Source organism: Fundulus heteroclitus, chromosome 14 (genome assembly GCF_011125445.2).
Source record: "Fundulus heteroclitus isolate FHET01 chromosome 14, MU-UCD_Fhet_4.1, whole genome shotgun sequence".
In the NCBI taxonomy this organism is placed as follows: domain Eukaryota; kingdom Metazoa; phylum Chordata; class Actinopteri; order Cyprinodontiformes; family Fundulidae; genus Fundulus; species Fundulus heteroclitus.
This window is the reverse complement of record NC_046374.1, coordinates 28,852,644-28,862,469: the sequence shown is the minus strand read 5'-3', so window position 1 is coordinate 28,862,469 and position 9,826 is coordinate 28,852,644. Positions and strand designations below refer to the sequence as shown.

General features: G+C 42.6%; 1 protein-coding gene across 1 annotated transcript in view; it reads right to left on the bottom strand.

The window, feature by feature from the left end:
• Positions 1–9,356, bottom strand: part of ovol1a (ovo-like zinc finger 1a) — a gene marked incomplete in the record, with an annotated part of 21,806 nt that extends 12,450 nt beyond the window's left edge. The window contains 2 exon segments of the mRNA XM_036146684.1: positions 119–230; positions 8,770–9,356. Coding sequence (XP_036002577.1) covers positions 119–230; positions 8,770–8,869 — 212 coding nt within the window.
• Positions 9,357–9,826: the final 470 nt, after the last annotated feature.

The window sequence follows — 9,826 nt, the reverse complement described above, 5'->3', positions numbered from 1 at the left end:
GTTCTTACCTTGATTTGGACGGACATACAACGACCCGCCTTGTATGCTCCGTCTGATGTCCGACTTCCCCTCCAGCGGCCCGGTGGAATCCCGCGGCTGTCCGAGCACCGTGCTGGACGGCAGCTCGGCGAGGCTGTCCGACTGAGAGCGTTTGGTGAGGCAGAGCGGCACCGTCTCCGCAGGGCTGGCCTCCACTTCCGTCATCAGGACCGATGGCGGAAAGATGGAGACTGGCAGGAAAACAGGGAGAAAAAATTATCATCACTCAGATTGTGATATGATTGTTTTAGACTAATATAATTTACATTATGTAAATGTGTTCATTCCCTTTTTAAAATATCAAGTCGAGACGTTTTTGTCCATCTCATGTAAAAAGTCCAGCATTAAATCCTGGTTAGCTTTAATTTTGGCCACAACCAAAATCCTAAACAATTCAAACATAAGAGTGTCACATTTTTTTTGGGTAATCAAACAGAAAATGGAGACAGCTGAAACGTTCCTGTGAAAGACATTCATAGCAGAATGTCGTAGACTACAAAAAGTTACAAAAATAGTTTATTCGTCTTAATATTAGAGTTTTTGCATTTGGTTATATAGAAATAGAATGGTGTATTAAACAGAGAAAACTGCAAATCAAAGCTATTTGCATATATAAACCAAGCGGAGCACTGTGGCGAAAGCAGTAATGCTCCACTTGTGAAAGTAAAATCTGTTGGGCTCTCTTTGGTAAGTACATTTATAAAACTTTGTAAACATGTTGGGAAGAAACAATAGGCATATTGGGACGAAATATTTGTTTATGGGTAAAAAACGGAGACAGTTAAGGGACAAAATTATGATGCATGGGTACAAAAGGGGATTAGGACCTCTGATCAGACCGAAATAAAACAGAATTACTATGTACTTGTAGATTTGTTTACCAAGTCGGCAAAAGGGAAAATATGACCAGCAACCATACAAATCTATGTTGTGCTAACTCATCGTATAATTATTCATTTAAATAAAGATGAAGCCAAAAAAAAAAGAATAAAATAAATGTGAAACATTAAGGTACCCTCAAATTCACATACCATAGGTGAAATCTTAGAATTTAAAGGATGTGGGTTCACCTTTTACCAGGAATATGCGCTGCTGGCTGTTGTTTTGAATGCTTAATTAAACTAAAAAACAGCAAACAGCTCACTGTTTTATTGGTTTTGTGGCATTCATATCCACTCCAGCTGAACTGCAATCAAAAGAGCTTCCACATAATGCGGGCGCAGAGTGGAAACCTCAGGATCATCACAACAGGTTCATGTTTTTCCAACAACCTGACCTTTCTTAAAAAGATGCTTTATCGAATCGTCACGAGTATACTTATATTACTTTTTAAGTCTGATCGCTAAATCAGCTTTAGTCTTGAACTTAACGTAAATCCCTAGCTCCTGATATTGTGAAACCTGACAATAAATACTTTTTTTTAATAAATAGTAAATGCGGGTTTTAAAAGCCTTTTCAAACTGGTGAATTGGAACACTGTTGACACAGGGAGGGAGATACAAACAGGGAAAATTAAAGGAGAAAATTATTCCATTACTGGGTTTCACAATAGGCCGCCATCCTACACCGCTTCGTATTTGCACATTTGCTCTACTAGCAAACATACAGAATTTAATAAGTGCGTTTGTGTGGGTGGGTGTGCTCCTGTTTGGCCTATTGTTGAGTATGACTTTGCACGCAGACACATGCCTAGAAACACACACACACACACACACGCACCAACCTATACAAAGACAACCCCATTTAACAGTTAGACTTGCTGAACCAGACGGTCTTGCAGCACCAGCTCTTTACCTTCCTCAAACAATCTGCCTCCGCAGGGCTGAGCGTCAGGGTCCGTGTGTGCGGACGTGCACCGCGCCGCAAAAGGTGTACGCGAGCAGAACATAAAGAAAAAACGGCAAAAGAAAGCGCCATGATCGACAGAAGAGAAGAAAAAAAAGCCAACGGCCCATTATAAAGGTGCGCTTTTGTGTGTGTGTGTTTCAGGTAGCCCATTGGCAGGTGTGGCTTATCTGAGGGAAAACAAGGAATCAGTTTAGTTTGTCGGGCCGGAATCTGATAAAACCCAAATGTAAATGCAAACGAGGCCCTTCAGCTATCTTTAAAGATGAGAAGACACAAAAGCTGATCTATAAACTTAGAGAGTTAACGGTACGCCGGGACACAGTGAGGGCTCTGTGCGGCCTCAGTAGCATATTTGGTAATGAAATGCCACTCACGGAGCCCCTGTGGATCCCGGGACCGGGTTTACGGAGAAACAAGCGGGTTATTATGAAGGGCTGTCAACAATACTAAATTATGACTGCATTTTATAAGATTTTGGATGATTGTTCTGACCTTTCTTCTAATTGAAACCCAAAACCTTATAAATAAGAATACAAATATCAGATCTCTCCATGATTTACGGAATGGAATAAAAGTTTTGTTGCTTCACAAGATTTGACAAAATCCATCCATCCATCCATCCATCCATCCATCCATCCATCTCCCCTTTTCTGATTCCAGGCCACAGAGGTAACAGGTCTAGGATGGAAACCCAGACGTCTAGCTCCTTCTCAGAAATCCCAAGCCATTCCCAAGGTCTGCACTGGTTATCTTTCCAGTGGGACGGGCTTGGAAAATTTTCAAAAGGGGCGCCCAGGAGTCGTCCTGACCTGAATCACTTCAACCGGTTGAGCCGGAATAGCTCCCGGCTCCACAATGAACTCTAACGGCGAGCCCAGCCATCCTACATTTTCAGCCTCTTGTATCTAGAATCTCACTTTTTCCTGCAATAATCCACATCTCGTCACCGTAGGTAAAGGTCAGGACCAGAAAAACGAAAGCTTTGCTTTTTGGCAAAGTTCTTTAATTACCATTCTGACGAAAGCAACGCCTTCATTTGAACAGACCAGACCCCAATCCATCTACCCATGTCTCACTACCTTCTATCATCACTCATGCATGGGATACCAAGATGCCTGAATTTCTACACTTAACCCCAACCTGGAGGGCGGATTCCATCCATAACCTGTTGAGAACCCCGGTCTGGGACTCAGGACTGTCCTAACGGTCTCTACATATTTGTCTGTGCCGGTGTGTGCGGAAGGTCTTGTCCAAAAACAACGCTAACAGGACCACATCATCCACAACAAGAAAGGATGAGACCTAAAGATTCCCAAACCAGAAGCCCTCCTTTACACGACAATGCCTTAAGATCCTGTCCATAAACACAATAAACACTATCAGAGACAATGGACAGCCATAGTGCATGTTCTCGTATCTGCGTAGGGTTCCTCCGGGCGCTCCGGTTTCCCCTACTAAAGACATGTTGGTCAGGTTGGCCATTAATGGTGGCGCACTCAGTCGCAGCATCTCAGGCTAACCCTCCATCTGATCTACGGAATTTCATGTATGTATCTTGTATGTATAATGACAATAATGGCATCTTATCTTATCTATCTTATATCTTAATCTTATCTTATCTGTCCATCTTGTCTTATGGTGGTACTTGACTTTGTGTGAAGAATGTGGGTAAAGCTCTTGCTTTACTTATACAAAGACCCTTTTAAAGTGTCCCTGGCTCTCCACACAGCACCTTCCACACAACGCCTCAGGGGACACGATAGTCAGCCTACTCAAAAACGCCAGGAACACAAGTAGGCTGGAAAATCAGACTCTGTGAACCCCCTTAGCAATTCAGAAGGCAAAGATCTGGTACACCATTTGACGGCTGGGGAGAAAGCCTGATTCCACGGTATGACAGTCGGTCTGAGACTCCTTTTCAGTAAGATGGAGTAAGATTAGCTGGAAAACGTTCTCTACGTCCCTTTCTCTAAGCCTGGGACCACCCTCCCCATCTGCCAACCCACAGGTCTTAGAAACGTACAAAATGTTACAGAAGAATAGCGGTTTTCCTAGATTTTATTGTGTAATTATAAGGGGAGTTTCGTGGAGAAATCTGATCTTTAATTGTTTGGTCAGGATTAAACCAGTTAAAGGTCCCAACACTGTATACAGAGAAGTGAATAGAATTTGCTTGAAATGGCTTAAAAACTGTCTTAATTACTCCGGTGCATTGATAGTCTCTGTGGTGACCGCTGCTTGTGGACATTTAATCTCAACTTGTATTGTTTGCTCACCCCTCCTTTCCCCCTCCTCACCAATGAATGGGGTGTGTGTATGTCTGGGTGTAACTGGATGAAGGGGTTCCAAAGACCCAAAAGTGCTTTCTTCAATACAAAGTAGAAGAAAGAACACCAGTGCTGTTTGCACACGTCTTAGCGTTTAATGTTTTTCTTATTATTTATAACGCTGCTCAGCCGAGAGAAAGAGTCAACAATCGGTAGATAACTTTATCAAACGTCGGGTATGACTCAGCGTGTGTTTGCTAAAGGTGTATTGTCTGCGGCAGCCGGCTGCTCGTAGGGTCCGTTACATTTTCCTCCATTCAATAAACATTAACCTTCAGGCAGCGTTAGCGCCGACACTGAAAGCAGATCACCGAATCCACCGGCACCATTCAAGGCTCACTGATTTAACACTTGCATGTCTTAGAGCCACCATTTTTTAAGTTTTGCCAGTTTCATGTTTGCTTTGTAAATGCATGAGTGGTCATTAAGCTAGCATTTGTTTAGCATTTAAACAAGAAACAGCACATTACTAAGCACTGTGTCTATCAAAATTATATCTTATAACAAGGGTCAAAGGTGTTGCTTCATACAAAATAAATCTGATTTGTTAATCTGAAACTCTGCTTTCACTTAATCAAGGAAAGGGAAAAGAAATCAATTTATGTGCATAAAAATGTATTCTCATTTCAATAGCAGTGTGAAAGTCACATCTATATTAGGTTAGATTTTGGCTAATTATTCTTGAATACCCTTAGATGCACAAGTTGATGAGAAAAGAGGAAAAAAAAACAATAAGTGATTAATGGAAATACTATAAATTGTTTTCGGTATATTACGGCCGCCAACAAAAATGGAGTGTGGCTCAGGATGATAAATTCACAGAGTGACTTTGTGGTGGCGCCTTTTTGACTAGCCTGTTTGTACACATGTTGTTGAGCTTTAGAGAACATACTGCGTACCAGAGGTGCCGGAGGTAAAACACAATATTTGACTTTCTACTAGTGTCGTAAACACAATGATTGTAATTAAATCGTGTCATGGAGGTGCTTTAACAGAACATTAGTGGGACCTAAGATCTAGTGCGTTAATTTAAAGTCAGAATCTAAAGTCTTATAACTTTGATTGTTAGGAGATCTAGGGGCTAAGCCAACACTTAAAGCCACTGGAGTGTTTTTAAACCAGAATCTTATGGTTGACACGCATTTACCGGGGTGAGATGGTAAACAGGAAATGTCAAGACGCTGTTCTTACAGTTAAAAGCCGATTTATTCCCACTTCAGCTTTCTTATAAAGCGAAAGATAATACAAACGGCCAGCTGTGCGGTGAAAAACCAATTTGCCTTTTCTGGTGAAACACACACCCATACACACATAATTTCCCGTCTTATATAGACTTTACACATATTGGCTTCTACAGGAGATGTGCTGTGTGTGAAATCTGGATGTCTTCTTATGTAATCCTTTGAAGAAAACGCACAGTCACAACAGAAAGCCTCTCAGTGCCAAACAGGGTGATAGAGCCTGTTTCTTTTTAACCAAAGCTAGCTACAATTAAAGGTACAGTACCTTACACTGTGTTTTTTTTTTGTTTTGTTTTGTTTTTGATAGTGTAAAATCCAGAAATCCTTAAAGGCCACCATCTTTTATCATAAAATGCTATTGTTAGAATAGACATTTGAAATTTTTGACCAAACAAAAAAAAGAAAAAAGGCACAAAAAATTCAAACTACAATTAAAAATAAATAACACCTTATAGAGAAATCTAATTTGTCTATCTGACATACACACAAACTAAAAGGAGTGTGGGTATTCTTGCAAAAGGAAACGAAATGCAGAATAACTCGTTCAACTGGGTATCGCTGACTTCTTTAGAAAGACAAATGTAAGATCTTTTTATGCCATAGTTTTACATATGATCATTTAGAAAAAGTTACATTTCACAGAGTTCCTTCCTGAATGAAACTACTTCCCAGTAAAAAAATAAATAAAGATGAGCAAGAAAAAAAGAGGCACAGCTCATTCTTAACATTATGTCAAGAACAATTGTTATTTGTTGCTGTTTGCAACATTAGGATTTCTGTTACTCAACTAAAATCCCATCAGCTGTATCTAATCTCATAGGAGGCCCAAAGCAGAACGTATTAACACCGATGATCCATCAGAAACAGGCCCTGACACATGTTTGTGGATTATGAGATAAAAATAAAACTCCAACACACACACACACAGACACACCTCCTGGAAAACCGTACAACCTGATGGCATCGTCTTGCTCATAATAAAGTATTCAGCACACCTTCCACTCTCTTTCTCAGTAAGATAATTATCATACCTCACTGTGCGTGTGTGTGTGAGTGTTTTCATTTCGTCTGTGGCCTCCTTTGTTTTTGTGTGTGTGGACGCCAACGCACTCCAGGCAGGTACATCAAGTAACGGCACATACCAGAAACTGTAGCAGAGAGACCGTTGCTGGGTATTGGTAAAAAAGGGTGTTGACAACGAGTCGTTGTGTACAGGTGCTCCGGGTTTATTTTAATCTATATGTTTTAATTCAATGATGTAATAGGACTGAAATGATTTTACTTGCAGTCACTTCATGCTAAAAAATTTATAAAAAAAAAAACCAATCAGTCAGAAAACCACCCCGTGAAAATATCTAACAAATGTCGGTAATAAGGCTCTCTGCACAGGGCGTAGCTGTGTGAGTGGGAGGCACAAGCAATTCAAAAACAAGTTTCAGGAACTGTTAGAAATCGCTGTCCACGTCACCAAAGGTACAGCGGTTGGCACCTGACTCTGGACTGCCATTTGAAACTTAAAGGACTAGTTCACAGATTTTTATTTTTTTTTTAGAAGCCAGTCCCCGGTTCAAAATCTGAAATAATAGCCAAACGTGAGCTGCGTTACTCAGAAATGAACAGACGTTCATCTGAAACAGTGTGAGACTTGTATTTAGCCACCTTTTAATTCCACCGCCCTAAATAAAATCCAGTGCAATCAAATGCCTTCATAAATTACCTAATTAGTAAAAAAAAGAGTTAAACTGAGTAATTCAGTCCAAGCAGAAATCCAGCTGTTCTGTGGAGGCCTCTTCAGAGGACATCAGTGAAGAGACTGCACTATAAAGACCCCAGACATGTCAGGGATGAAGTTGAGGGGAAATTTAATGTCCCATTAATCAATTAATATCCCAAACTTTGAGCAAACGCTGGATTCTCTCTGGAGGAAAAACCTGTGGACAGGACTATGAGCCGCACGCTCCACAAATTTGGCCTTTATGGGAAGGTGGCAAAAAAAAAAGCCTTTGGTCATTTAGTTGGTAGTTTTGCCAGAAGTCATGTAAAGGGGTCAGCAAACATGCAGAAGACGGTTCACTGGTCAGATAAGGACACCGTGAGCCCCTGAACACAACATCTTCATGGTAAAACAGGTAAAGCAGAGACGGAGACACTGGCTAAAGTTGATTAGAAGACCAGATTATAAATGTAAACATGCACAGCACCCCTTACAGCGTTCAATCAGAAACGTTTATCGAGTTGAAATCAGCTCGTTCGTCCTATTTGAAACTGCCAGGAGGATGTCAGTCAATGATTAAAAGTTAACGGGAGAGGAGAGGAAGGGAAGGGAGCGGGGGAAGGGTCAGAGAGTGGCAGGAGAGGGTTTAGGGTGTAGTCCGTTACTTGTTATCTGATACCGGCGGCCTGTTACAATAAAAAACTCCGCCGACGGCAACAATGGGGATTGTTTTCAAGAAAGAGTGTCGGGGGTTGGGGTGGTGGTGGGGAGAGGGGGGGCGAAAGAGTGATAGTTGTGATCCCCGAATCCTAATTTCCATGGAAAGCTGATCGAAAACCGCATCAGGATTTGACAGTGAGCGGGTCCCTTCAGGAACCAACATCACGTTGGCTCTTGATTGGACACGTTTTGTGTTTATTCCAGGGAGTCCGCGGAGACTTAACCGAGGGACGCGTTTTGAGCGATAAACCAGTTCAGGGAGCGGGCCTGTATAGGTGTGGAGTTTTATAAGTCGGAGCGACCGAACAAGGAAGAAGTAGTCTGGGGTTGAAGGTCGACGTGGAAAGCAACGGGCCTTTTCTGATTAAAGAGAAGCCGACGTGATCGGCCTCAAAGCTACCTTTAATCATGATCATGAAAAAAAAAAAAAAACAACTATGTTGACATTTTTTTTATTCTAAGTAAAGCTATAAAATTAACCGATTTTTTAAATATTTTTTTTTACAGAAACACAAATTAAAAGAATCAACTTCTGCAGCCAGCGTCGAACCTGCAGCCTCGCGGGGCCCCGCCGGGTTTCCCGTTATTCGCGGGCTGTGAGGTGGCCCCGTTACAAAGCACACGCCGGACACCCCCTGCCTCCGCGCACCACCTGCCACACCGACACATAACATTCCTGGCCCGCTCCAAAGCCCTGCGTAAAATACCCTCCAATCTGTGCGTAAAAAAAAAAAAAAAAAAAGGCACAGGAAGACGCATCTATCCCCCCCTCTGCAGTGTGGCTCCCGGCCCCCACAGTTGTCCCCACTGGTGCTCAGTTTTTTTTTTTTGTTTTCCTCAAGCAGCAAAACATGGCTCATTACTGCAGCGGCGGACTCACCTGGGATGTAGACGTCGCCTCTTTCATGATCGGGGAGCTCGCTCCAGTTCCGCTTTCCCGGCGAAACGTTCGCCTTTTTCACCAGAAAGGCCCGCGGCATGCTCGGTCAAAACCAACCAGTCCTTATTTTAATATTTCCTTCTTTCTTTTTTTCTTTTTTATTTTTTTATTTCGCGTAGTGAGGTTTTAGAAAAGAAGCGGCGTCAGACCAGGTAAGCGTTTAAAAGCAGGAAGCCAGCGGGAAAATGGGTCGATCCGCTTTTTCTTCTTCTTCGTTCTTCCTTGCGCCCTTTCTTCTTGTTCCGAAAGCTTTTTATCTTCTAATATATTCAGCACTTTCCTTTCTCTGAAAGTCAGCCTTTCGGTTTTGAAGCGGGAAGAAAGAAAGAAAGAAAGAAAGATGTCCGGACAGGTGAGTCTGCTCAGGTGAGGCAGGTAAAGTCAGAGCGGAGTCCGCTGCACCTTCAAATAACGGGAGAGTGGGTGAAAAAAAAAAAACGGAAGATATCCCCGATCACACACACACACACACTGAGTCAGAGCTGATAGAGGTGGGTCTAAACAGCAGCTCAGGTACTCCTTTGAAAAAAAAAAAGCAGGAAACAGGCGCAAGCGCGCATGCGCTGCAGAAATAACGGTGACAACAGGCTGGAGTGAACCTGGGTTAGGCCGCGGTGGCTAGACCTGCTGAACCGGTTTACCCCTCCTCTCTCTCGCCCAGTCTCTCTTTCTTTTTCGCTCTCCACCTCTTCTCCGTTCCCCTTTAAGGTGGGGAGCCGTGACAAAGACAAGCGGGCGGAAGAAAAAGGCGAAAGAAAGATAAGGAGATGGATTTACCAACGAGGCCAGCGGCACCGGCATGATTTCAACCGGATTCACTGAATGGGCTGAGGTCCAAAACAGAAATCTGGCCAGAGCCTGGATGAGAGCACGCGTTAACCTGACGTATCATTTGTAATAAAATAGATCACAAAATATATGAGACTCTGGCCCACAGTGGTGGTTTCTGATATGGGTCAAACGGGCAGCTGCCCAGGGTGGCACAGGGACAGAGGCA